The 25,831-nt window shown below is 43.2% G+C and overlaps 1 protein-coding gene across 1 annotated transcript in view; it reads left to right on the plus strand.

Annotated features, from left to right (window-relative positions):
- LOC125129111 (teneurin-2) overlaps positions 1–25,831 on the plus strand; it is a 527,939-nt gene that overhangs the window by 327,132 nt on the left and 174,976 nt on the right. The window contains exons 7-8 of the mRNA XM_047783492.1: positions 3,523–3,718; positions 11,083–11,184. Of these exons, the coding sequence (XP_047639448.1) occupies positions 3,523–3,718; positions 11,083–11,184 (298 nt within the window). The remainder of the gene's footprint in view (positions 1–3,522; positions 3,719–11,082; positions 11,185–25,831) is intronic.

Genomic DNA, 25,831 nt, shown 5'->3' on the forward strand with positions numbered 1-25,831 from the left:
CCCATGTCCTCATGGATACTGGTCAGATTTGTTACCGCTGAGCCACAATAGGAACTCCACAAATATTTATTGATCAAACTCTGCTCAAAATGAATTAGATAGAACAGTGGATTATAATCACGATAGCAGATATTTTTAAGGCATGCTTACCATATACAAAAGTATGTACTATTCTAAGCCCTTGGCAGGGTTATGGTTTGACTCATTTAATCCTTATAGCAGGGTTTTGATGTATTATGATTCTGCCTTGATATCTTTATTATGCCCATTTTAAAGATAAGGAGACTGTGGCCCAGAGAAGTGAAATAGTTTTTGCAAGTGTCATCGCAAGTAAGCGGCAGGGCTCGGATATTAATCTAGGCAACCTAGCTCTGAAGTCATCACACTTAATCCCTCCACCATGCAGGCGAAACCCCTGCCCTTCTGGAGTTGCTGTTCTTCTGAGTAGAATGATAATGAACATAAAAACAAGTTAGATCATTTTAGAGGGTGAGAAGTGCTTTGAAGAAAATAAAGCACAATGAAGAGATGCAGAATTGGGACACATCAGACCCTGTTTCCCATCCCACGCATGTGTCCCAGGGCCCCTGGCTCTTCCTTAAGTGAAAAGTACCCTCCTTGCTTCCGTGGAGAGACTCTGAGGAACCAGCCAAGAGACATGTCCCCTCTCTCCTATGACAAATGCCTTTTTCCAGAGTAATTTGATTGGTTAGACAGCGAGCCTGTCCGCTGGTCCGGAGCCATTTCTGTGCCCCTGGGCTGGTCAGCCAGTTCAGCAAGACATGACTGATGCCCAAATTAATCATGAGCAATGGCCCCCCATAGGTAATCCCCTTCCCCCAACTTTCCCTCATGGGGGTCATAACCTGGACCCCAGATGAAGTATATCCTTCTCACGTGGGCACCAGGGAAGTTACACTCATTTCTCTGGCTGACAGCAATTTGTAGATGGGGGTCTGGGTAGCTGGACTTTGATGAGGTTGCTAAGGAACAGATGCTTTGGTTACCAAGGTCCCTGAAAGCAGCATCAGTTTGTCATATCACTTCAAATCGTTTATTTTATCCCATAAAGACAGCTGCGACCAATGAGCTCTGGGGTAGAGGGAAGCTAAATACCAACATTTGTTTCCTGAAAGATTGTGGAAATTTCCACTTCCTATGCAATGACCCTTTCCAGCCCCCTCTATGTGAAAACTAGAACCACGTGCTTCTCCTCTGCGATCCTTACAATTTGCAAGTAAGTGACTCACAGTTACGAGGTACTTAATAAAATGATTATTAGCTTCCTAGGTGCTGCCCTAAGCATTATCTCATGTCATCCTTCTAACATCCCTGAAAGGTGCATGCTATTATTCCCTAGTATGCAAACCAGGAAGAGGATAAAAGATTTGCCTAACTTCAAACGGTAGCAAATGGCAGAGTCAGAATTCAAACCCAGGTCTGTCTGACAGCAAAGCCTTTGTACCTAAGATTATAGACTCTTTTGTTTTTCAATGATCACCTTTTAGATGGGAAAAACTGGCAATTCTGCTGATGGGGAAGTCACATTAGTAGATTCCTGGAGTTTTATTCTGTGGAGTTCATGAAAGGGGTTACGGTTGATGTCAGTAACCTATAAAAACCTTTTTATGGTGGGGAAGGTGGTGAAAGAGAGCTTAATCCCACAGTGATGTTTTTTATCTGCTGAAGACCTACACTTCGAACGTTCTCTGGAAGTCTCAGTGCCAATGACTTTCCTGTGCAATGATTTAGAAAAGAGTTCACAAGATCAGTCACGTCTACTGGGGTCTTATTGATTTTCTTGTCGACAAGTAAGACATGAGGGTGCCCTCTTTGCCTTTGCCTTCATCCTCTCTGTCCAGCCCATGGTTAAGCCCTGTCTGCTCCCCCCTAGAAATGTTACTGCAAAGTTGTTTCCTTTTCCATCAACGTCCAAATCAAGATCCCGGCACCTCACGCTTGGGTTTCTGCAGTTGCATCCTAACTGGTCTTCCTGCTTCTTTTCATTCCCTCCTCTAGAGCAATTCTGAGGCTTTCTGCAGATGAATGCCTCAAAACATTCCTCCCATTGTGGCAGTCCCTGCTCAGGGATCTTCTATGGCTCCCACTTGCCACATGATTCCACCATTCCCTAGGAAAGGCTCCCTTGGATCACACTTGCTCTCCCATTCCCCACCCCATTCCCAATAGCCTTTACCCACCACTCTGTCTCCCACCGATTGCTTCTGGTTCTGAGCCTGGTTTCCACTGAAAGAGTTTCATATTTAATTGCTGGTTGTTGGGAGGTCAGGCATTGTGAGGGCATGGGCATTGTACCCGAACACATCTAGGTCTAAATTTTTGCGTGTCCACCTAGTCAACTGTGTGACTTTTGATCTGTTGCTTGACTTCTCTGAGCCTCAGTTTTCTCATCTGTAAAATAAAATACAGATATTACCTATCTTACAGGGGTTTTGCAAGAATGAAATGATGATGATAGTGGTGATGATGATGATGTATTTTGTGTTTGCTCGGTGCCAGGCACTGTTATAAATATGATCTTATTTCTCACAACTACCTATTACATAGGTACTATTATTTTTGGTTTTGTCAAGGGGAAAACTGAAGTAAGGACAGGTGAAGCTAGTACATATCAGATTCCCTTCCAGGTAGTCTGGCTCTTAAGCCCTCTTTCTTAACAGCTATGCTATATCACCTTCCCTTAGTGAATAATCAGTCAGTGGTATCTGGTAAAATAGCTCCATACTTCTTACCTGAAATTCTTGGGAAGCCAGATGCATTCTGGAATTCAGAATTTGGGGAGTTATAAAGAAAGTTATACTTGGCATATATTGTATATTATATAACACCCCACTGGGGACTGGAGCAAAACCTTTCTCTCTCTCTCTCTCTCTCTCTCTCTCTCTCTCTCTCTCTCCTCTCTCTCTCTCTCTCTCTCTCTCTCTCTCTGTCTCTCTGTCTGTCTCTCTCTGTCTCTCTCTCTCTCACCACATACACAAAGAAGGAAAAAACATAAAAGCAGAAAAGAGATCGTGACCTGTAGTCATAAAACTAAGCAATAAGCATAATAAATGGTGACTTATTACAACTTTTGTGACTCCTGTTTTACATAAAATAAAATGAGCTTATGGTAAACTATACTCAGAAGTATCTCGGACTGTGATGATTGTTGTACAACTATAAATGTAATAAAACTCATTGAGTAATTTTAAAAAAAGAAGCTATATCCCTCCTCAGCTATGGCCCATGAGTACATGGAGGCTGAGATGAGTTAAATGATCTCTGAAGTTCTCTCCAATCTGGATACTACATGTTTCTTTAGAAAAGATGTATATTTTATGTGTCTTGTATTGTTTTTGTTTATGAAGAATTTGTTTATTAAACTTGAATAAACTCTTAGCCCTTTAAAAAAAAAAAAGAAGAAGAAGAGTTATCTCTCAGTTAAGTAAGGTATGGTAGGGAAAGCTGCTGGTCACAGGACCAGGTCTGTACCCTGTGTCACACGCGCTCTTCTTTTCCTAGTATGACTTCATGGAGCGTCTGGATGGGAAGGAGAAGTGGAGCGTGGTCGAGTCGCCCAGGGAACGCCGGAGCATACAGACCCTGGTTCAAAACGAAGCCGTGTTTGTCCAGTACCTGGACGTGGGCCTGTGGCACCTGGCCTTCTACAATGATGGCAAAGACAAAGAAATGGTTTCCTTCAACACTGTAGTCTTGGGTAGGTACGGGCTCTCTGAGGTGATAGGTCGTGAAGGGAAGGATGGAAGGGACTGGCTTCTCTGATCAAGTCACATCATCCAAGGTGGTTCAACTGTGTAGGGACCAATCAGCATCCTTAATTTGGGCCTCAGAGTATCATCCTCCTAAAACTAACTCTGATTAAAACACGCATGCTTATCATGCATCATGGATGATCCACTATGAGTCCCAAGGATTGAGTTGTGGTGAAGATCTTGGGTGCAGCCATCTGGCTTAAGCCCTGGCCACACAACAAAGGCAAATCATGGACTTTTGCAAGCCTCAGTTTCCTCATGGTAAAATAGAACTAATTAGGACCTACCTCACAGGACTACTGTGAGAATTAAATAAAGTACATGAATAAATCCCTAAAAATGTAGTAGAGCCAGTCAAGACCATTCATGTCAGGTCAGAATTTCTCTTAAAAGTCAAGGAAATTAAAACTTTAAAAAAAAAACTTTAAAAATAAAGCAGGAAAAAGATATAAACATAAGAAATAAATCATATTTTTGTTCCCAAGTAGGTAAATCTCAAAAAGCTTTAATCAAGCATTTGTTGTTTGGGACATGTTTTAGCACTACTTTTTAGTAGCTATTGGGGGAAAAGCTAATTTTATCCAAAATTTCCCTTTTAGATATGCATACAGACCCCTTAGAGGGCCATTGGTTGAGAATATTTCATGCGGTTTTTCTCAAGTAAACCCTAAGAAGTTTAACCATCATGTCACCTATAAATATTTTCACTACATTTATTTTGTCATTAGGTTCTCATCTTTCTTACTACTGATAATAACTGATCCTGAGTAGAACCTCTCTAAATCAGGGCAGATTGTTAGACCCATTTCGCAGAGGAATAAACTGAGCTTCAGGAAACTGAGTCCCTCAGGGTCCCAGGTTGTGGAAACAGTGGACACGACATGGGCTTCTGGGCCTTATTGATCGCTTTTCTACACCAGATTGTCCCAACAGCATTTAGTTATGGATCTCAAGGTCCACTAGAGAAACCTAGATGAGATGGTTGATCCAGAATTAAATACTGTCTTTTCTTTCCCACATTCTAAGTGGGAGAGTTACACATCACCCTGAACTACATTTGCATGGTGTATGGAGAGGTGCTGACCTTGTCCCTGAAGCAAGGGATGATATGACGTCATGCATGGGACGCGTCTGGAAATGAGTTGGCAGTCACTTATGAGAGCTGATGATTTTTTAAGGGCACACCTGATACAGTTGTATTCCTGTTGACTGCATGTTGAGAACATTTCTAACGGTTTCATGGATTTCTCTGAGGTGTTCCCTGATTCTTGAAAGAACTCTATAAGCCAACCCGAAATTCAGGTGGCAGCCACCACTTAAGAATGACACAAAATCAGGTAGGATTTAGTACTTACCATTGCATTGAAGTTAATGTTTATTCCCACTGCTAAGAAAGGATTGGCCCTAATAGGGCTAGCTACTTGCTGTAAAGCAGTGTTTGGCATGCCAGTTCTCATGGGCTGTGTCTGGCCCACTGCCTGTTTTTATAAATAAAGTTTTATTGGACCATAGCCACGTTCATCTGTTGACACATTGTCTGTGGCAGCTATAACAAAGTTGAGTGATTACAACAGAGACAGTTTGGCTCATAAAGCCTAAATATTTTCTTTTTTTTTTCCTTTTTTTTTTCTTCCTTTTTTCTTTTTTCTTTTTTTTTATTTTTGTCTCATAGGGCCGCACAGGCAGCATATGGAGGTTCCCAGGCTAGGGATTGAATCAGAGCTATAGCCACTGGACTACACCAGAGCCACAGCAATGCAGGATCTGATCTGTGTGTGTGACCTACAGCTCAGCTCCCAGCAATGCCAGATCTTAACCCACTGAGCGAGGCCAGGGATCAAACCCACATCCTCATGGATGCTAATCAGGTTCGCTAACCATTGAGCCACAACAGGAACTCCAGCCTAAATATTTTCTACCTGTCACTTGACAAAACAAGTTTGCCAGCCTCTGCTCCACACTAATGGCATAAATTTTGTATCATGAAAGTCACTGGAGAGGTCTTGCACAGTAAGGGAAAATTTCCACGATCAGGCTATTTAACAACGGGGGGGGGGGGGGGGTGGAGTAAAGGGATAAAAACTACATCACAAAGCAACTGGCAAAATATTTGGAGCTAGTTTGAGATACTGAGATTAAAAAAAAACAACCTTTCATTTAAGAATATGATGAGAAATGATATTCTTTTCATTGCCTTGTGTTTCAACATGATGAGAAATGATATCCTTTTTGTCGCCTTGTATTTTTTAACCTCAAAGCCTTGACACACATAATAGGATACCCCACACACAGCAGCTGGCTTAGCTGGAGTCTACAAAGACTGGGTGGAATGGTTACCAACAAAAACTATAACAACTGCACAACCATAGAGGGGTGACCATGTGCCAGCCCCTGGACAGGCCCTTCGGGAAAGTGGCTCAGCCAACTCACAGAGTGACCACAGGAGGTCAGTACAGCCAGTGTTCTATTTTCCAGCTGAGGAAGCCCAAACTCAGAGAAATCAAACAACTTGGCCAAGGCCACACACAGCTAGCAAGACGTGGAGTCAAGATTCAAACTCTCCAAGAGCCTGTGCTCTTAACCACTGGATTGCTTTGGGTTCCAGCCCGTTAAATCCCCGTCCACACCACAAGCTGTCTGGGGTCATGTTATCTAAGGATGGCTCTGCCCTCCCACATGGACACAGACTGTGGTAGTGAAACACCCTCTCCCCAAGCCATTACCCCCACTCACCTGTCAGAGCTGGGAGCAGCAGTTCTCCTCAGAGGATTTCCCTTGTCTGGACTGGAGTTCAGGGAAAGTCAAAGGTAATCGGTTGGGCAGACATCGTGATAGAGCAATGATAGTAGTTGGCCTGAAATGTAGGGAAAAGAACAGTGTTTTATGTGGTTCAGAGATTCTCCCACACACATCTATTATCAGAGAGTTCTCCATCAAGAGCAGCCAGGAGTGCCAAAAGCCCCTGTGATATGAAACAGAAGGAAAGATGTGAGACGGGTGTCAACCAGCTATCACGCTAAATATACCTTTGACTCAGGGAAGTCTTTTGATGTGTTTTGGAGAGAAGCAGCCTGCTTTCAGAAATGAGTTTCATCTCAGGGGACAGCAGAGGAGCAATCTCGAGGCATGGCACAGACTTCTAGGAGGCTGACCTCCGCCTGGGTAAAAATCCCATTTCCTGGCCTCACGCTCGTTGTCTGCCATTGTTTCCTGTTGAAGAAAACTTCAACCAGGTCGACAAAAAGGAAAGCTGATAGGATTTCAAGCATAATGTTTAATTGAGTTTTGGAAAAGGGAGACGGAGAGGGATGGACCCCTTTTATGGTTCAGCAGTATCACATGATTATTTCTTCCCTCCGAAACTGTAGAAATGCTTCGAAGACCTGGGGGAAGTTGAATGAAAAATACTCTTCATTGCAGTTTTTGCTTATTTTGGATTCTCGTACCCTCCTAGATGCCTGAACACACGCACACATGCATGTAACCACACACACACACACACACACACACACTTCAGCAAGTAGTTACCAAGGACCTACTGTGTGCCAAGCATTGAAAATGAGCATTACAGCTGATCCACAACAGTGGAGTTCCCATTGTGACTCAGCTGCAATGAACCCGACTGGGATCCATGAGGATGCGAGTTCAATCCCTGCCCTCTTTCATTGGGCTAAGGATCCAGTGTTGCTGCAAGCTACAGTGTAGGTCCCAGGTGCCACTCGGATCTCTGTTGCTGTGGCTGTGGCATAGGCCGGCAGCTGCAGCTCCAATTAGACCCCTAGCCTGGGAACGTCTGTATGCTGTAGGTGCGGCATTAAAAAAAAAAAAAAGAATAAACCTTGGTGAACAGTTCAGATTTGGTCTCTTCCTCATGGAGCTTGGTGAGAGAAGACAGGTAAAGGAGCAATTATAGGAATTAGGAAACATAGAGGAAAAGGTAGAAAACCCAGGTTGAGGGAAGTAGAGAAGGAAGATGCCTAGAAGCTAAATGCTTTCTGAACAGAGACTTAAGGAGAAATACCTCAGCTAAAGGGCAGGGAGACCTTACAGCCCAACACAGAGCCTCTGCAAAGACCTCCGTGCCTTTCCACTGGGACTGGGGCACCAAAGAGCTTCCTCTCTTGGCTGTTCTCTGCCTGAGCAGGTTTGAGAACATGGGGCTTTGACCTCAGCGATGTCACTTCCCACCAAACCACCCCTAGACCCAGATGTTCAGTGGGAATCAAGCACTACCTTGCTGTCAGAGTGTCTTCTGAAAATGCAAGCTGGATGATGCCATTTCTGCATTTATTTTTATCTGTTCCCATTGGTCCCAGAATAAAATCCAATTCATCCACCTGGCCTCCAGAGCCCTGGATGACCCGGGTTCCCTCCAAACTCATTTTTTGGTTATTCTCTTCCTTTGTGCTACCCTCCAGCCATGCGAGATCCAATTCTGTTCTCTTCCACCTCAGGGCCTTTGCATAAGCTCTTCCTCCTGCCTGGAATGCTCTCCTCCTAGCTTTTCACTTGGCAGTCCCAACTCCCACTCATACGTCACCTGCATAGAACAGAGGGGCCTCCCTGACCATCCCTTCTAAGGAGCTTCTTCCTCTTACTCGCTATCACTGTATCCTGCTCTCTTCCAACCATGTATCACGATTTTTATTTTAAGTGATTTTTATTTTAAGTTTATTTTAAGGGAGGGGGGCTGGATTCTCTGTGGCAGTGAACATTCTGTGGGGGCAGGGACTGTGTCTCTCTTAGCTGTCATTGTATTCACTGGTGCCTTAGAGGGTGCCTTGCACAGAACAGGTGCTCAATTAATAGCAGAAACCGTATGTTTGGAGTTGCTGCTGTGACACAGTAGGTTAAGAATCCCACTGCAGTGGCTCAGGTAGCTGCAGAGGTGTGGATTTGATCCCTGGCCAGGCATACTGGGTTAAAGGATCCAGCATTGCTGCAGCTGCAGCTTGGATTCTATCCCTGGCTTAGGAACTTCCATATGCCACAGGTGCAATCATAAAATTCATTCATTCATTCATTAAAATGATCATAATCAATTAAAATAAAATTGTTTTAATAATAAAAATAATCAATTTTCAAGTAAATAATTATTTTAAAAATAATTAATTTAAAATAATAACAATAAAGTAAACCAGATGTCAAGCACCATGACAGGTCTGAGATCGCTCCCTAATTGTAAGCTAACACAGTAGCCAGCCACAGTCCCATAGATATTATCAGAAAGGGAGACACTCCTGGGTCAGAAACAGAAGACTTTATTCCTCAGAGCATTGTAATATCCAGATTATCAGCACATGTGCCAATTTTCCAAGCCCTGGTTCTCAAGAGGGCAACACAAACAGAGCCAGGTGATGCCTGCACATGCACTGGGTTGCATTACAGGAACGAAACCCTGAGTTGACTGCACCTGAGTCCCCAACTGGGCGGGGAGCTTACTAGTTCTTTTCTCCAGAGGGAGACATTATCTTTATTATACTGGACAGTAACTCAACCTGCCCTTTGCTCTGGAGACAGACACCATCTCTGTCTCCTGAGGCTGTTTATGGACAGCCTTTGAAAAGGTAGTCTAAAGCTGAAGCAGTCAGACACATGCCTCTGCTCATAAGACATTCAGAAACACAAGAGACCTGTGGTGAATTGTCTCCTAACATCATACGAAATTGCTGATGTTTTTTGACCCGCACGAACAGCTCCTTCATATGACTCTGCCTCATGCTTTTGAAAGGAAGGAAGGACAGATAAATGAAACGAATTGATAGCCACTTGGATGCTTCTCAGCCCATCTTTATAAGAGCCAGCCTCCAGAGTGCCTGTCGTGGCGCAGCGGAAATGAATCTGACTAGTATCCCTAAGGATGCTGGTTCGATTCCTGGCCTCACTCAGTGAGTTAAGGATCCAGCATTTCGGTGAACTGTGGTGTGGGTCGCAGATGTGGCTCAGATTCCACGTTGCTGTGGCTGTGGTGTAGGCTGGCACCTGCAGCTCCCATTTGACCCCTAGCCTGGGAACTTCCATATGCCGTGGATACGGCCCTAGAAAGCAAAAAAAAAAAAAAAAAAAAGAGCCAGCCTCAAGGAGTTGAGCCTGAAGTGTTCATTCATTGTTAGACACTAAAAAAATTGTGGCTTGATACTGATTTTGGAAAAGCAGATACACTGAGTTCTCCTCCTACCAGAAACCAGCCACAGCCTGGTTTTGGAAGAAGAGAGCTGAGAAGTGAAACACCGTGGAAAGAAGGCACTAAGGCATGGTTTATTTTTTTCAGGCCAGAGTGGGAATAAACGGGAAATTCAGTTTAAGGGAAAACTTTCCTTACCAGTCGCAAGTGACTCCATTAGGGACAATTAGACTTCACAGTCTTTCATACACATCACCAAGCCAGTGTCCCTAACTCCCCAAGGACTGTGTCATGTCATCTTAGGGGCACAGTGGCTTTTCATCATCTTGGTAATTTAGAACCTGAAAGTCTAAATGTGTTTATTTGAATGTAAGGCAAAATGAGGATGATAATAATCATCATTTTAAAAGAATATGTCTATTTCTGTGCAGACCCAAATCAACATGAAAAAGTTCCAAAATGATCCCTTTGAAGGCATTACTTGAGAGTACGCATAGTGAGGTAAATCATGAAATAAGATAGCTGTGCAGGTTACAACAAGGGTGAACTAATTGATTTTCATGAAAAATAAGATCTGCAAAAAGCTAGGCATAAAAGGACTTTGGTGTCACCCCAAACCTACTGCTTAATGGATCCCCAAATTATGCCAAAATTGATCAAGCTTACATGTTTAGACTTTTCCTTCCTTAATACAGGGGATTTTTTTACTTTGCAAATCTGAGACCAGGAGCCACCACTGTCATTTGGAGAATCACTGTCTATAGCTGAGGCTAAAAACTGATACCCCACATCTCAGACCAAACCTCAGATTGATAGGATGATATTGGGGGCAGGGTTGGGGCCTCCAGTGTTTAAAAACTTGCCAGCATTTAAACATGGGTCATTTCCATTTTAAATCCAGATAAGTAGTTTCTTTTGGAAAAGCAAAAATTGCAGCAATATGAGCTCCATGTTCCTGCCTGGGCTAATCACATGGAGAGCAGTGGTTATAGCCATGCATTGGCCATGTTGCCCTAGTCCCCACCCCTCCCTATTCTCCTGCTTTACTTAACTTCTTCCTACCAGTTGTCTGTAGACATCTGAGGCTACCATCACTGCTCATGAAACACAGTGGGTGACTGACTATTAAATGGCTTCACCAGCAGGCAGAGGAAAAGATAATTGCTCACTTTTTCTCTTTTTCAGATTCAGTGCAAGACTGTCCACGTAATTGCCATGGGAATGGCGAATGTGTGTCCGGGCTGTGCCACTGCTTCCCAGGATTTCTAGGAGCAGACTGCGCTAAAGGTATTTGCTACCACTCCCCTGCTGTGATTAGAAAACAGAAAATGGGCTTCTCAGAAAGGGTAGAAGAGGGGGCAACCAAAGTAGCCTCCCCAGCAAATTCCACTGAGATAGCTTATAAGCCCATGCCTATTAGAAGTCCTTGCCCTTTGGCAGAAGTAGGGTTTGATATATGACAATTGGCTGATAGACCTGGGCAGTTATCCTTGGCATTGAGGTGTGCTGAGAAGAAAGATTTGCTAAAAATGAGATGGTTGGATTTCCTGTAAAAGCAGAAGTGAATTACCATCACTCCTTTCTTATAATCATTAACTTCTGTGTAATGGAAGATTAAGCATCTCAGGGTTAGTAAATTTCATTCATTCTGGCCAGCTCTGCTCTTAATCTAGGAAGTGCTATTTATCTTGGTGGAATCGGTTTTAAATTGTATTATTAATTTATCTACACTGCTTTGCACAGAGTGACTGGGGCCCTGGGATTCTTGGGGGAAAGATAACATAAGAAAGAAAATGACTCTGGCAAGAACAGGGGACTTAGGGGCTGTAAACCTAGCTAGCAAGAGACCTTGACCATGACCTTCAGGTCTAGTGGAGAGCAGAGTTTCTCACATTTTTTAGACATGGTATACACACATGTGCATGCACAGCAGTATATGATCTAAATAGACAGAGCCATAAAATTGGAAAAAAAAAAAAAAAAAAGATTTGGAGTTCCCGTCATGGCGCAGCAGCAATGAATCCGACTAGGAACCATGAGGTCGTGGTTTCAATTCTTGGCCTTGCCTAGTGGATTAAGGATCTGGCATTGCCATGAGCTGTAGTGTAGGTCTCAGACGTGGCTCGGCTCTTGCGTTGCTGTGGCTGTGGTGAAGGCCAGCAACTGTAGCTCCAATGCTACCCCTAGCCTGGGATCTCCATCCTACTTCGTGTTTCTTTTCTATTCTGTCCTTTCATTTAAAAAAAAAAAAAAGGAAAGGAGCTCCCTGGTGGTCTAGTGGGTAGGATTTGGTGCTTTGACTGCTGCAGCCTGGACCCTGGTCTGAGAATTAAGATACCACATGAAGTCACTGCATGTTGCGGGGGGGGGGGGGGGGGAAGGAAAGGAAATACACTGACACTCCATCCACCAGTAGGTCTGAAAACAAAGTGATGAAGAGGTTACTAGTGCTTGCTCAGGAGTCAGACATCCCTGGGTTCCAAGCCCAAGGTCCACCATTCAGGATGTCTGTGACCTTGAGCAAGTGATCTAGCATTTCTGAATCTCGATCTCCTCCTCTGCAAAAGCGATTCCTTCCCAAACTCATTGTAAGGATAGAATGAGAGACCACACACAAAGCTTTTAGCAGAACACACCGTAAGCCTCAGAGGGTTTATTTTTACCATCATTTATTTACATAGAGTATGTTTACTTATATGTTCGTAAAGTATTTTCACAATTTTATGTGCTCTTCACTAAAAAATACCATCCCACCCTGACATTCTGAGAGAGAGGCCGTCATCCAAAAAGCCACTCTGTACATGCTAAAGAGTCCCACTCCTTTCCCCCACCCTTGCCGCAATTGCCTGGGAAAATCGTATTTCAGATATTCACAGTATTTCAAAGATTTGTAATTCGCATCCTTCTGAAGCCTGACTGATGAGAGAATAGGACTGTTTTGCGCCCGACGTTCTGGATTTGATCGCACCTGTGTGAGACTAATTCCTAAATGACACCACCTACGTTCCTATCCTGGGCCACATTATACTTCACACTCCGGTTGAAAGGTTTGGTAAACCTGCCAGATACAAAAGGAAAAGAGAGCACAAGGCCCCCCGCCCATTCTCTGGGCTGCTTTTCACCCTAGCCCACTCTGCCCAGTGGCATGTGGACACGTTTCCCAGTAGACAGCGGAGCCCAGAGCCTCTACCAGCCAGCCCTTTACTCAGGTTCTGAGGGGCCGTGCTGGAGGCAGGTGGATGACACAGTGTATCACAGTGCTGAGTGCTTTTCCTAGCGGAAGGCTTTAAAGGAGGGAAAACCTCAGTAGCCTTTGAATGGCTTTCCTTGCGTAATCTAATTTTCGTAGGAGTGAAGGCATTAATGAAAGGAAGGACAGAATAGTCCTTTTATCCATGGCTGCAAATGGGTTGAACCCTCAGCTGCATGGCCTTTGAGCTGTAAATGTATATTAACACTGACACACATCGATGTATTATTAATCCTAAAAATCATGTGTGCTCCAGCTGCACATCCAGGGACTGGCCTTTCAGCCCTAAGTACTCCAGCCATTTAAGAACGCTGCGCTCTCAATCCATTTGCAGATGGGTGTCCATTCTGCATTATGGATCTGTAATGGGGTGTGCATTTAGCCGTTTAAAAGGCCTCTCGGTATGTTTTGCATTCACCACCTGTACCGTGGCTGGGTGCACACTCCAAGTGTGCATTAGCCATGGTGTATAATTGATCCTCGCGAAAAAAATATCGAGTGGCTGTTAAGAGTAGTTACTCCTGCATACTCAGAAGCTGTTCCTGAAATCGGCCTTTGAACTTGTTGTGTATTTTAATTCAGCTGTCGATGCCTACAGGGGACAAAATTGAAGCGTTTAAAGAATCAAATTGCTTTCTCCTTGTTCCCCCATCTATTCTTGGCAAAGTTGGCTAAAGAATGCATTTAGATGCAAACTATTACTTTTGGAATGGATAAGCAATGAAGTCTTGCTGTACAGCACAAGGAACTCTATCCGGTCTCTTGAGATAGACCATCCGGAAGACAGCATGAGAAAAAGAATGTATATTTATGTATGACTGGGTCACTATGCTGTACAGCAGAAATTGACACAACATTGTAAATCAACTATACTCTTAAAAAAAAAAAAAAAAAAACACAGAATGCCAGGAGTAAGCGTCTCCCTCTTTGCCCTAAAGATGTTTCTTCCTTAGTATTTTTGAAATGAGCACAGTTTCAGCTCCTTCATTAGCAGCAGCAGTGTTGGGAAACAGGCTAACTCCTCATTTCCCAGACTTCTCTCTTTCATGTACCACCTTTGTGATTTTTTTGCCAAATTCATGAGCCATCAGTATTTTTATTTACTTATATTTTTTAAGGTACCCATTAGGTTTACAGAGATAAGTTGATTTTCAAAAGAACAATGTCACAACCAAAAGTTACAAAAGAGCAAACTGGAATCAGTAAACAGGAAATGTTAGTGATGCTTTTTAACCATATTGAGAAAGGAATCTTTTCACTGCCCTGAGCCTTCAGGCCAAGGCGGCTTCTCACACATTCATTTCATATCAAGGATCCCAAAGTGGCCTGAGCACGCATGAGCCAGCTTGGCTCCTAGAAAAATGCAAGCCTTGAACATCTCATCTCCTAAGTAGAGGCTCCGGAAAATTACAAACTTCACTACCTCCACCTGTGTGATCAAGAAACCATCTGAAAAGTAGACACACAGATTTAACTCTACCTGCTTCAAATGAGTAAACCTAAGGGTTAGCACCTGGTTTACTTACTTGCGCCGTGTTCAGCCTCCACATCAGATAGTTTTCTTTGTAAGAATAATAGTTACTAAATATTGAAGCTGTACCAGGCATTGTGTAAAGTACCTAATATACATGCTATCTTATCTGTTCTCCTGTCAACACTGTGAGATAAATCCTATTTTAACCACCCCCTCAATGTTTTAAGCTTTTAGGATTGAGACCCTTTTAGTCTTGCAGACAAGTTGCCTAAAGAATACATAGAGTTCCCAGAGTTCACCGTAGCTTCGCCGAATTTCAACATTTTAAATTACTTTTAAATTTGATAATTTAAAGTTCAATTATCAAAACCAGGGAATTAGCATTGATCAGTGCTATTGACTGATTTAGAGACGTGTTTCTGGTCCAGATCCCACATTATGTTTAGTTGTCGTGTCGCCTTAGTCCCCTCCAATCTGCAAGGGCTCCTCACTCTTTCTTTGTCTTTCATGACCTTGACTGTCTTGAAGAGTACTGGTCAGGTATTTTTCAGCCTGTCCCTCAGTGTGGGTTTATCTGATGTTTTCTCTTAGATTAAGGGTATGAATTTTTCACAAGATGCTGTGCCCTCCTCAGTGAATCCTATCAGAGATGCATTTCTGATCTATAATAAGAAAAAGATTAAGGAGTTCCAGCTGTCGTGCAGTGGGTTAAGAATCCAACTGCAGTGGCTCCGGTCACTGCAGAGGCTCTGGTTCAATTCCAGCCCAGGAACTTCCATATGCCACAGGTGTAGCCATAAAAGGGAGGGAGAAAGAAGGAAGGAAGGACGGATGGACAAAGGAAGGAAAGAAGGGGAAAAGATTAAAATGTAGGGTTGTGGGTGTGAGGGTGTGTGTACCCCTTCCTCCCCCTCAAGGCATAAGGCAGAGATGCTTGGAAGGCTGTCTCCCATTGGTCCTGCACAGTCTGTCGGTGACGATGACAAATTGCCACTTATGAACAACTTTGGAGCCCAGGGAAGCTCCTACGTGTTTAGCAGGGAGTGACCTGGAGCGGACAGGGTAAGGGAGTGATACTAGCGAGTGCAGAGAGGAGCGACAGCTGGTCCCTTGGGCCCTTGCTTCTCTGAACAGTGATGCCATCTCCTGGCTCTGGCGCACGGTCACATCCCTTCTTTCTCGATAAAAGCCCTTAGGAGGGTCCAAGCGAGGTCCTCCCTCATCACAGACTCACTGCATGCACCTCTGTTCCTTCCCCAACAGTACACCCAGGCTGCCTCGGGCCTGCCAGTTCCTACCCCTGCTGGCAGCCGGCAGACTCAGGCCCTCCTGCCAGGGGGAAAATTTGCCACGTTAGCAAGCGAGATTCCCATCACATCCAAGCGGCCGGGTGTGTGTCCAAGTGACAGAAATCTGGATTTCCTCTCCTGACCTCACGCTGCACCCTCAGATGCACAGTGCAGCTGGCAGCTCCTCGTCTCCTGGAGGAAGCTGCCAGTCTGCATCGGGCATCTGAAGACATCCTCCTCACCATGAATGGAGGAATCAGCACAAATTTGCAGTCATTCCACAGCCCCCTCTGAACTGGGGACTCAGAAGTCAAAACGGAGCTGACCCTCACCCTGAAAGGATGCCTAAGTGTCCAACAGCTTTTTCCAAGTCGGTTGAGGGGAGTGAACTTTTTTCTGCATCCAGAACATATTTATTGTATGCCTGCTATGAGCTAGAAATACAGTGAGGGGCAAAGAATGCCAGGACCTGCCTTCTGAGAGCTTCAGGTCTGATGGATCCACATGATAAGCCAGTGGGAAAGTATGTGTAAGGCCAAAGCACTACATTGTGGACTCTGAATGCTACAGACATTCTTAAAGAGAAGAGAAGGCAAGTTTATGAAGCAGTTAAGTATGGATCTATGAAAATAGCCAATTTCATCAGGTAATGTGGAGAAAATTCCATGGAGAAAGAGTCTAGGAAAGGAACTACACTGAGCAGTACCTTACGGTATCATTGATTGCCTAATGCAGAAAGCAACCTGTTCAGATTCAGAGCTTGAGGAAAGATGGCATTTCTTTGCCAATAACTTGTACCTTTTCCCCTCAGCTGCCTCTCCTGTCCAGCTAGAATTGTGCTTTTTATTTAGCTATTGTTTAGTTGATGTCTTTTGCTATTATTACTAATCCCCTTGCATGACTTTCTCATCACTCTGCTTTTATGCCATTTGTTGTGGGCTAGATACTTTTTAACTCTGATTCCTTTTTCTTTCATTTACTTTTATTTGAAGGACTGTCATTGACTTAAGATGCTTCCTTGCGTTGTATGTAAAGCAGTATTGCCTTTCAGAAGCTATCCAAGGCTTCCGATTATTTTGTTTTGACACTAGATTCTCAGATGTGTATTTGGCATTGAGCTTCAGGCTGCAACCGGCAGCAAACGTTAACACACCAGAGCCTTGCTTGTTAGGTAATGCTTGTTTAATAGCGATTGGAAATGACAATGCCTGCCGCTGAACAGCTGTCAGGGGAGGCCCAGAAAGGCCACAACTACAGGAATATGGTCTTCTCTTTAGAGTTTGGTCTCTGCTCCTACCCAGTTTCTGTGGAGCCTTGACAAAAGAGAATGGGGATCTTGCCATTTTTCTTCTGTATCCTGGCAAATGGACCCACTACCCAGTCCCTCTTGGCCAGGTTTTAGCACTAAAGTCAAATCATTGTTATCATCATCATTGCTGACATTCATTCAGTTCTTACTATGTGCCAGCCATTACACTGAGCAACTACATGGTTATCTCATTTAATAGTTAATCATCTTATTTTAATTTATTTTTTGAAGAAAGGTCCTTTTACTTATTTTTTAAATAAATTTTATTAGGGTTGACTGAGGAAGTTGCATTGGTTTCAGGTGTACAGCAAAGTAAATCAGTTATACGTATTCGTATAGCCATTCCTCTTCAGATTCTTTTCCCGTGTAGGTCACTATACAGAATTAAGTAGACTTCCCTGTGCTATACAGTAGGTCCTTGTTACCTATTTTATATATAGTAGTGTGTATATGTCAATCACAAACCCCTAATTTATCTCTCCCACCCCCCATTTCCCCTTCGGCAACCATAAATTTGGTTTCAAAATCTTTGAATATGTTATCTGTTTTGTAAGTTCTTTTGTATCATTTTTGTTAGATTCCACATATTAGTGATTTCATATGATATTAGGCTTTCCCTGACTTATTTCTCCTAGTATGATAATCTCCAGGTCCATCCCTATTGCTGCAAATGGCACCATTTCATTCTTTTTTATGGCTGAGTAATATTCCATTGCATATATGTATCACATCTTCTTTCTCCAGTTCTCTGTTGATAGACAGTTAGGTAGTTTCCAAGTCATAATTGTAAATAATGCTTCAATGTACATTGGGGTGCTTGTATATTTTTGAATTATGGTTTTCTTGGGATATATGCCTAGGGGTAGGATTACTGGATTATATGATAGTTCTGTATTTAGTTTTGAAGAAACCCCCATACTGTTCTCCATAGTGGTTGTACCAGTTTACATTCCCACCAATAGTGTAGGAGGGTTCCCTTTTCTCCACCTCATTTCAAGCTTCTATTCTTTGGAGATTTTTTTGGTGATGGCCATTCTGACTGGTATGAGGTAGTAGTTTTGATTTGCATTTCTCTAATAATTAGCCATGTTGAGCATCTTGTGTGTGTGTGTGTGTGTTTGTTTGTTTGCTTTGGCCATCTGTGTCTTCTTGTGGAGAAATTTCTATTTGTATCTTCTGCCCATTTTTTATTGGATTGTTTGTTCTTTTGATATTGAGCTGCAGAAGATGTTTGCATATTTTGGGGAATTAATACCTTGTCAGTCACTTCATTTTCAAAGATTTTTATCTCATGTGGGTTGTCTTTTCGTTTTGTTTTCAGTTTCCTTTGCTGTGCGAAAGCTTTCAAGTTTAATTAAATCCCATTTGTTTATTTTCATTTTTATTTCCATTATTCTAGGAGGTGGATCTAAAAAGTATTGCTGTGATTTATGTCAGAAAGTCTTCTGTCTATGGTTTCCTCTAAGAGTTTTATAGTATCTGGTCTTTTGTTTAGGTCTTTAGTCCATTTTGAGTTTATTTTTGTTCATGGTGTTAGAGAGTATTCTAAGTTCATTATTTTATATGTAGCTGTCCAGTTTTCCCAGCACCAATTATTGAAGAGGCTGTCTTTTCTCCATTGTATATTCTTGCCTCCTTTGTTACAGATTAGTTGACCATAGGTGTGTTTATTTCTAGCTTTATTTCTAGCTTTCTATCCTGTTCCACTGATCTTTATTTCTGTTTTCTAGCTTTATTTCTAGCTTTCTATCCTGTTCCACTGATCTTTATTTCTGTTTTCGTATCAGTGCTATACTGTTTTGATGACTGTAGCTTTGTAGTAAAGTCTGAAGTCAGGGAGCCTGATTCCACCAGCTGTGTTTTTCTTTTTTCAAGCTTTCAGGGCTATTCAGGGTCTTTTGTGTATCCACACAAATTTTTAAATTTTTTTTCTAGTTTTGTGGAAAATGCTATTGATAATTTGATAAGGATTGCTTTGAATCTATAGATAACCTTGGGTAGTATAGTCATTTTGACAATGTTTATTTTTTTCAGTACAACAACGTGGTATTTCTTTCCATCTGTTTGTATCATCTTCAGTTTCCTTCATCAGTGTCTTAGACTTTTCAGTGTACAGGTCTTTTGTCTCTTTAGCTGGGTTTATTACTAGGTATTTTATTCTCTTTGATGCGATGTTAAATGAGATTATTTCCTTAATTTCTCTTTCTAATCTTTCATTGTTGGTATATAGGGATGCAGGAGATTTCTGTGTATTAATTTTGTATCCTGCAACCTTACAAAATTCATTGATGCTCTCTAATAGTTTTCTGATAGTATCATTAGGATTCTCTGTGTAGTATCATGTTGTCTGCAAATAATGACAGTTTTACTTCTTTTCCAATTTAGATTCCTTTTATTTCTTTTTCTTCTCTAATTGCTGTGGCTAGGACTTCCAGAACTATATCAAATAACAGTGGTAAGAGTGAATATCCTTGTCTTGTTCCTGATCTTAGCAGGAAAGCTTTCAGCTTTTCACCATTGAGAATAATGTTAGCTGTGGGCTTGTCAATATGTGGCCTTAATTACCTTGAGTAGAGCCCTTTACACCCACTTTCTGGAGAGTTTATCAAAAATGGGTGTTGAAGTCATCCTATTTTATAGATTACTCTTACCTCCTTTTATAGATGAGGGAAAATGAGGCACAGAAAAATTAAGCAACAGGCTCAAGAGCACTCAGTAAGTGGTATTGATAGGATTCAAACCAAGTGATTTGGCCTGGACTCTTAATGCTAGACCAACCATGGGACTGATTAACTTCCAAAGATGTGAAGTGTAAGGAAGGTGGTCTTTGCAAGCAGTTTGCATGGTGGTTGCACACTAGGATTTGGGTTTGAATCCAAGAAACCTTCAGGAAAGGAAACCAGGGTTTACGAGGTAGAGAGTAGAAAAGCAGGCATTTGAAACAAAGTCCGTTTGACTTCAGAGCCTGTTGCTCTGAACCACTCTCCTTGCAGCCACCAGCTAGGATATTCCATCAGCGCCCTCATCCCATCCTTTGTCAACACCTATTTCATCGACCTTCAACACACTGTGCTCCAGTTTTCCTATCTTCACAGCCACTGCCCTGTTCACTTGGCCACCAGATTCTTCCTGGTCATATTCCTTCTACTCACCACCTCCAGCATTCCCCCTGAGCTCTTAGGAGCATGACACTGCTCTCCTCATACACCTTCAGTGTCTCCCACTTGCCATCCACAATTGCTATTAAACTTTGGTTTAAAGATACTTATTTGGGGAAGTTGTTATAAATGCCTATTGCCAGGCTCTTCCCCCAGGACAGCCATTTCTGAATCAGTAGCACTAGTGCATAGCTCAGGCATGTGCATTTTTAATTATCCCCCCATAGGGCTCTTATGCAGTTGGTCAGGGACCATATTCTGAGAATAAAGAACATACTTCTTTCAGGGTCTTACGTGATCTAAGCTCCTTAGATCCATCTCCCCCTAAGTCCCATATATCATATATCCCAGCTACTTGTCCCTCATAAACATGATGGCCCTGCTTCTTCCTCTCTGCTCATGCCATTATCTTGGCCATTATCTGTCCTCATCCATCCTAACCTTTCCTATCAAACTGCTGCCAATCCTTGAGGACCAAGCTCTGAGGTCACCACCTCCCTGATGCAGCCCCAGAGAGGACCCTGAGTCACACAGGACTTGGTGACACCTTGACAGTGGCCCTCCATGCTATGCCATATTCTAGCTGTATGGTTCCATCAGTTTCTCCTGCCTGATCACATGCTTCCCGCAGTTTCCTTTGTGCCTCTGTGCACCTTGTTTGATACTCAGGAGGAGTAGGTGCTCTCTAAATGTCTAGTGGCTTGAATTTAGGGGTCAGGGATCATACAAATGAAGATATTGCTGGAAAATGTGCAAGACAAAGTGAATGCTAGAAAACAAGATTCCAGTTGTCAGATTAAGCATGCAGGGATAAGTCAGCCAACATAGAGATACAAACTGTAATGAAGGAAGAGAGAGGGCAACTGAGGGAGAGAAAACAGGAGGAAGGAACAAGAGTTTACAGAAAAGAAGTAACATTCATTCTGCAGTTTACCTGCATTACATCAGAAGGGCACACGTAGCAATGAAGAGTGGAAGGTGCAGAGCTGGAATTGGCTAGGTTGGAATAGGTGCTCCTCTGTTAACTGTGCCCATTTTAGAAAAGTACTTCACCTTTCTGAGCCTTCTTTTTCTCATCCATAAAATTGGGGCAATAGCAATACCACCTGTTGGATTGCCAGGAGGACTAAAAAGCAAATACATGTAAAGCATATAGAACCATATTTGGCATGTATTAAGTGCTCCATAAATATGACCCAGCATTAGTCTTCACAAGCCTTTGAAATCATTATTATCCCTATTTTACAGTAGAAATATAGACTTAGAGAAAGTAAGCTGCTTGCTCAAGGTCACACTGCAGGCTAAATTTTGAGGCCATGTCTGGCGAACTTTGAAGCTTGTGGCCCTAACTTGGTCTTCCTAACTTAGCGGGAAGACCCCCTGAATGGGGGGGGGGGGCAGTGACCACTCACTCTCACTGCCCCCCACAGACAGCTCAGCTGTCTGACTCTCCTGGCTGGCTTTGCCACCGAACCTGCTCCCTCCACCCCCGCAACCTGTTTCCCATCCATTCTGTTGCTCCCCTCAGTGGACATCTGTGCTCAAGAGAGGAACGGCAAGCCACCTCATCCCACCAGTGGTATGGGGCCCTCCCCAACACCCCAGAAAAGCTCTCCTCAGAGCATCCTTGGCAAAGAAGCTGCTTTCCCTCTCACAGAAGGACTCATTTCTCTTCATGAAAGATGATCCGTCTGCCTGTCCTTCCTGCAATAACCACGGGCATCCCTTCAGACCCTCCATTGTCCCACCCATCTCCCTCTGCCAGCCCAGCTCCCCCCATAACCCTCTTCAAGGCAGATGAGAGGAGCCACAGCTATTCCCCACAGGAGCCACTCCACAGTCCATTGCAGTGCGAGGCTGAGATTCCCCTTCTCTGCCCTTTGACCTGAGAATTTTCAGGAAGTCCTTGGCAGTGAGGACCCCAGAGGTGGGGCTTAAAGCCATGCACTTGACTCATGCTTTGCAGAGAGGATCCCCACTCAGCAAAGTCACCTTTGAGAAAATAGTGTAGGAATCTCTGTACACAATTGAACACGAAGTGCCTGCCAGGCACGGTGCAAAGGATTTCCTAGGAATGATCTTGTTTTATCTTCACGTCATGCATCGTTATCATCCCCAGTTCACACCTAAGGAAACTGAGGCTCAGTAAAGTGAGGGTACTCGACAGGTATGACTTTGAAACCTACTCATCAGAATCATCTGTTAACATACAGCTTGCTGGATTACCCCGAGAGCATCTGATCCTATAGGTCTGGGGCACTTGCGTCACTTTAGGGAGCGTGTTAAAAATCCAAACCCTCAGGCTCCATGCCAGACCCTCTGAAACAGAATCCCATTCTAACAGGAGCCCCAGGTGGCTCGGGTGCACATCCAGGTCCAAGTCTGGATGACATTACCCTTGGACTCTGCTCAGACTGCCTGGAGACAACAGAAATAACACTTTGACCTTCCTTCTCCCCAGTTTGCCAAGCAGGTGTAGAGGACACCTGCCTCACCAGGTTGGAAGCTGCCGTGCCCTGTATTTGGTGCCCTCGTGTGAGTTCATGCCTCAAAAACATGGCTGCTCCCACTGTTTGTCATGCTTATTGCATATCCAAACACAAATCACTTTGCAGGACCTACCTCAGTCAGCCCTCCCCCAAATCAAATTGCTTCTGAGACTAAAAACTTTTTTCTCTACTAGGTAAGTTGTAGAGTAGTCTTAGTCTTAACCCGGGGGAACTTGCTGTAGGTGTGATGCATACAGAGTTGGTAAAGTACTCTGGTTTTAGAGAAAAAAAAAAAAAAAAAAACTTCCCTCTTAAATAAACTGGGAGTTCCCATCATGGGTCAGTGGAAACAAATCTGATTGGCATCCATGAGGAGACAGGTTCGATCCCTGGCCTGGGATCAGTGGGTTAAGGATGTGGCGTTGCCATGAGTTGTGGTGTAGGTCGCAGAGGCAGCTCAAATCAGGTGTTGCTGTGGCTGTGGTGTACGCAGCAGCCTCAGCTCAGATTTGACCCCTAGCCTGGGAACCTCCATATGGTGTGGGAATGGCCCTAAAAAGGAAATGAGAGAGAGAGAGAGAGAGAGAGAGAGAGAGAGAGAGAGAGAGAAAGAGAGAGAGAAAGAGAAAGAAAGAGAAGGTTGTCTGGCATGGGTGATGGGAAAGAGAGTGTTTCCCCCATCTCTCATCTCTTTATGATGTGATGCTTTGAACAATTTTCTCCTAATATAAATAATGTGGATCAAGTCATATCTATGGGTTACTTACTACGTGTCAGGCACTGTACAGAGCACTTCACAGCCATTATCTCATTTCATCCTCTTAAAAACTTTGTGGGTTAGGGAATCCAGAATTCTTGTCCCACTTCAAAGATAAAGAAATTGGGGCGTTCCCTGGTGAGGTCTAGTAGTGTTTAAGACTCGGTGCCTTCACCACTACAGCCAGGTTTGGTCCGGAGTCTAAGAACTGAGATCCCACATCAAGCCAAAGAATTTGAGGCTGAAAATAAAGTATCCACAGTCACACAGCTGGTGAAAGCAAAGGGAAATTCAGGCTAACACATAAGCCTACACTGCCTGGTGCCTCTCCTACCTCTCTGCTTGCTCTGGAGACAGCAGTGAATAAACAGGCCTTCCTCTGGGGCTTGTGGCTAATGGGACACCAATAATTTGCAAGCTCATCTCAATGCTTGAATCACAGTAAGAAGGAAAAGCTACTTTGGTGTGGACTTGAGCTGCAAAAAAAAGCTTACTCTGTACTTTGAAAATGTGAAATATTCATTGTGTAATTGATGCTGTTCAGTCACACATACACATACCAAAAAAACTTGGACTTTTTAAGAACAGCTTAAGCACTTATCGATTGAGAACTTTTATAACTCAAAATGGAGGCATCCTCATATCTCTACAGGTATTTTAAATGAATTGAATTAATCATAGGCTTAAAAGTCTCTTGTGATCTTCGTTAACTTCCCTGGGTTTAATTAAAACATCTGTGCACTTTTAATTTATCGATTCATCCAACTCATATGTCATGTTTTTAACACACCCCAGCATGCTCTGCATCATTTTTAACCCGATTTCCACTTAACTAAAGCAATTAAATTCACCCCGGATTAATTAAAGCATCCATACTTTCGTGCTTAAGTCAGCGTGTGCTTCTTTCCCCACATGGCTCCTGAATGTCAGAGATCTGACACACCTGATAAGTTTTTCGTCCTTCTGGAAATTCTTCCCTGAACCGCTTCCTTGCTTATTAATGTGCCATTTGACAGATCAGGATTGAGGAAGCGGGTGCCCCTGAATTTTGGCCCTCTGCGCTGGAGACGCCCCCATCTGTCCGAGGCATCCTTCTCTTTCCTCTCTTCACGGGGATCCTGCTAGATCCAGTCCTTGACTGAGACCAATGGGAGAATCTAGGTGCTCCAGGCAGGAAGGTTGGGGGCCGGGGGAGGCTTCGGGTCAGAGGCCATCATCATGATCAGCATGGCGAGTGATCTTTGAAATTGTAATTTCATAATTGCTGCTTGGTTCTGCTTTCCAGCCTCCTTGCTCTTCCTACAAAAATTGTCCTTTCTCGTCCTGCCCATTTAACAGGGAGGGAAAACAAAGGCGTCGAGGTCAACAGGCTTCTGGGTTGGGCACAGTGAGCCAGGGAGCTATTCAAAGAGGCATGAATGTTCCCCACAAAAGCTAATTTGGATTTCTGCCCCCACCCACCATGACAAAGCCTGTCTCCCCTCAGCCATGGCTGCATTGGGGTTAGTAGGGTTTTAGATGGGGTTTTTTTCCCCCACTCTGTAAGTTAAAGGTTATTTCTCATTTTTTTATCTATAATAAAAAATTGTTATAGATAATTGAATTGCTAAGGAATCTAGCAATCTTTTCATTCTTTTATTAGCAGTTTGTGTATATATGTCCTTTGCCAAGGTTTTCATTCCTTTGTCTTTTTATTGATTTTTAAGAGTTCTTTGTGCATATCAGATATCAAGATTTACTCTGTAAAACATGTTACAAATATTTTTTCCCAGTGCTGCCAATCCCCTGATTTTGTTTAACGTGTTCTTTGTCATACAGAAGATTTAAATTTTAGTGATCAAATCCAATCTTCTTTTCTGTCTTGGTTTCTGGAATTTGTCTTTTTACATATCCTACTCCCAAGAAAATAAAATGAGTCTTCAATATTTTTTTTAACACTTTTGTAGCTTTTTTTCCTATTTGATTATTTAATCTGTCTCAGATTTATTTCTGAGTAGAATGAGCAGCAGAGGTCAGACTTCATTGTCTGCCAGATATGTTGCTAATTGCAAGGACCTAGCAAGAAGCAAAACTTGCCTTTCCTGACTTCTGCTCAGCACCAAGCCAAGTCCACAGTCTGAAGAGACAACAGGACACCAGTTTTGGTTTCAAGGACACTGATATTTGTTTGCATCACTTTCATGACCCAAATATTAAAATATCCTCACT

This window comes from Phacochoerus africanus, chromosome 1 (assembly GCF_016906955.1).
Source record: "Phacochoerus africanus isolate WHEZ1 chromosome 1, ROS_Pafr_v1, whole genome shotgun sequence".
Taxonomy (NCBI): domain Eukaryota; kingdom Metazoa; phylum Chordata; class Mammalia; order Artiodactyla; family Suidae; genus Phacochoerus; species Phacochoerus africanus.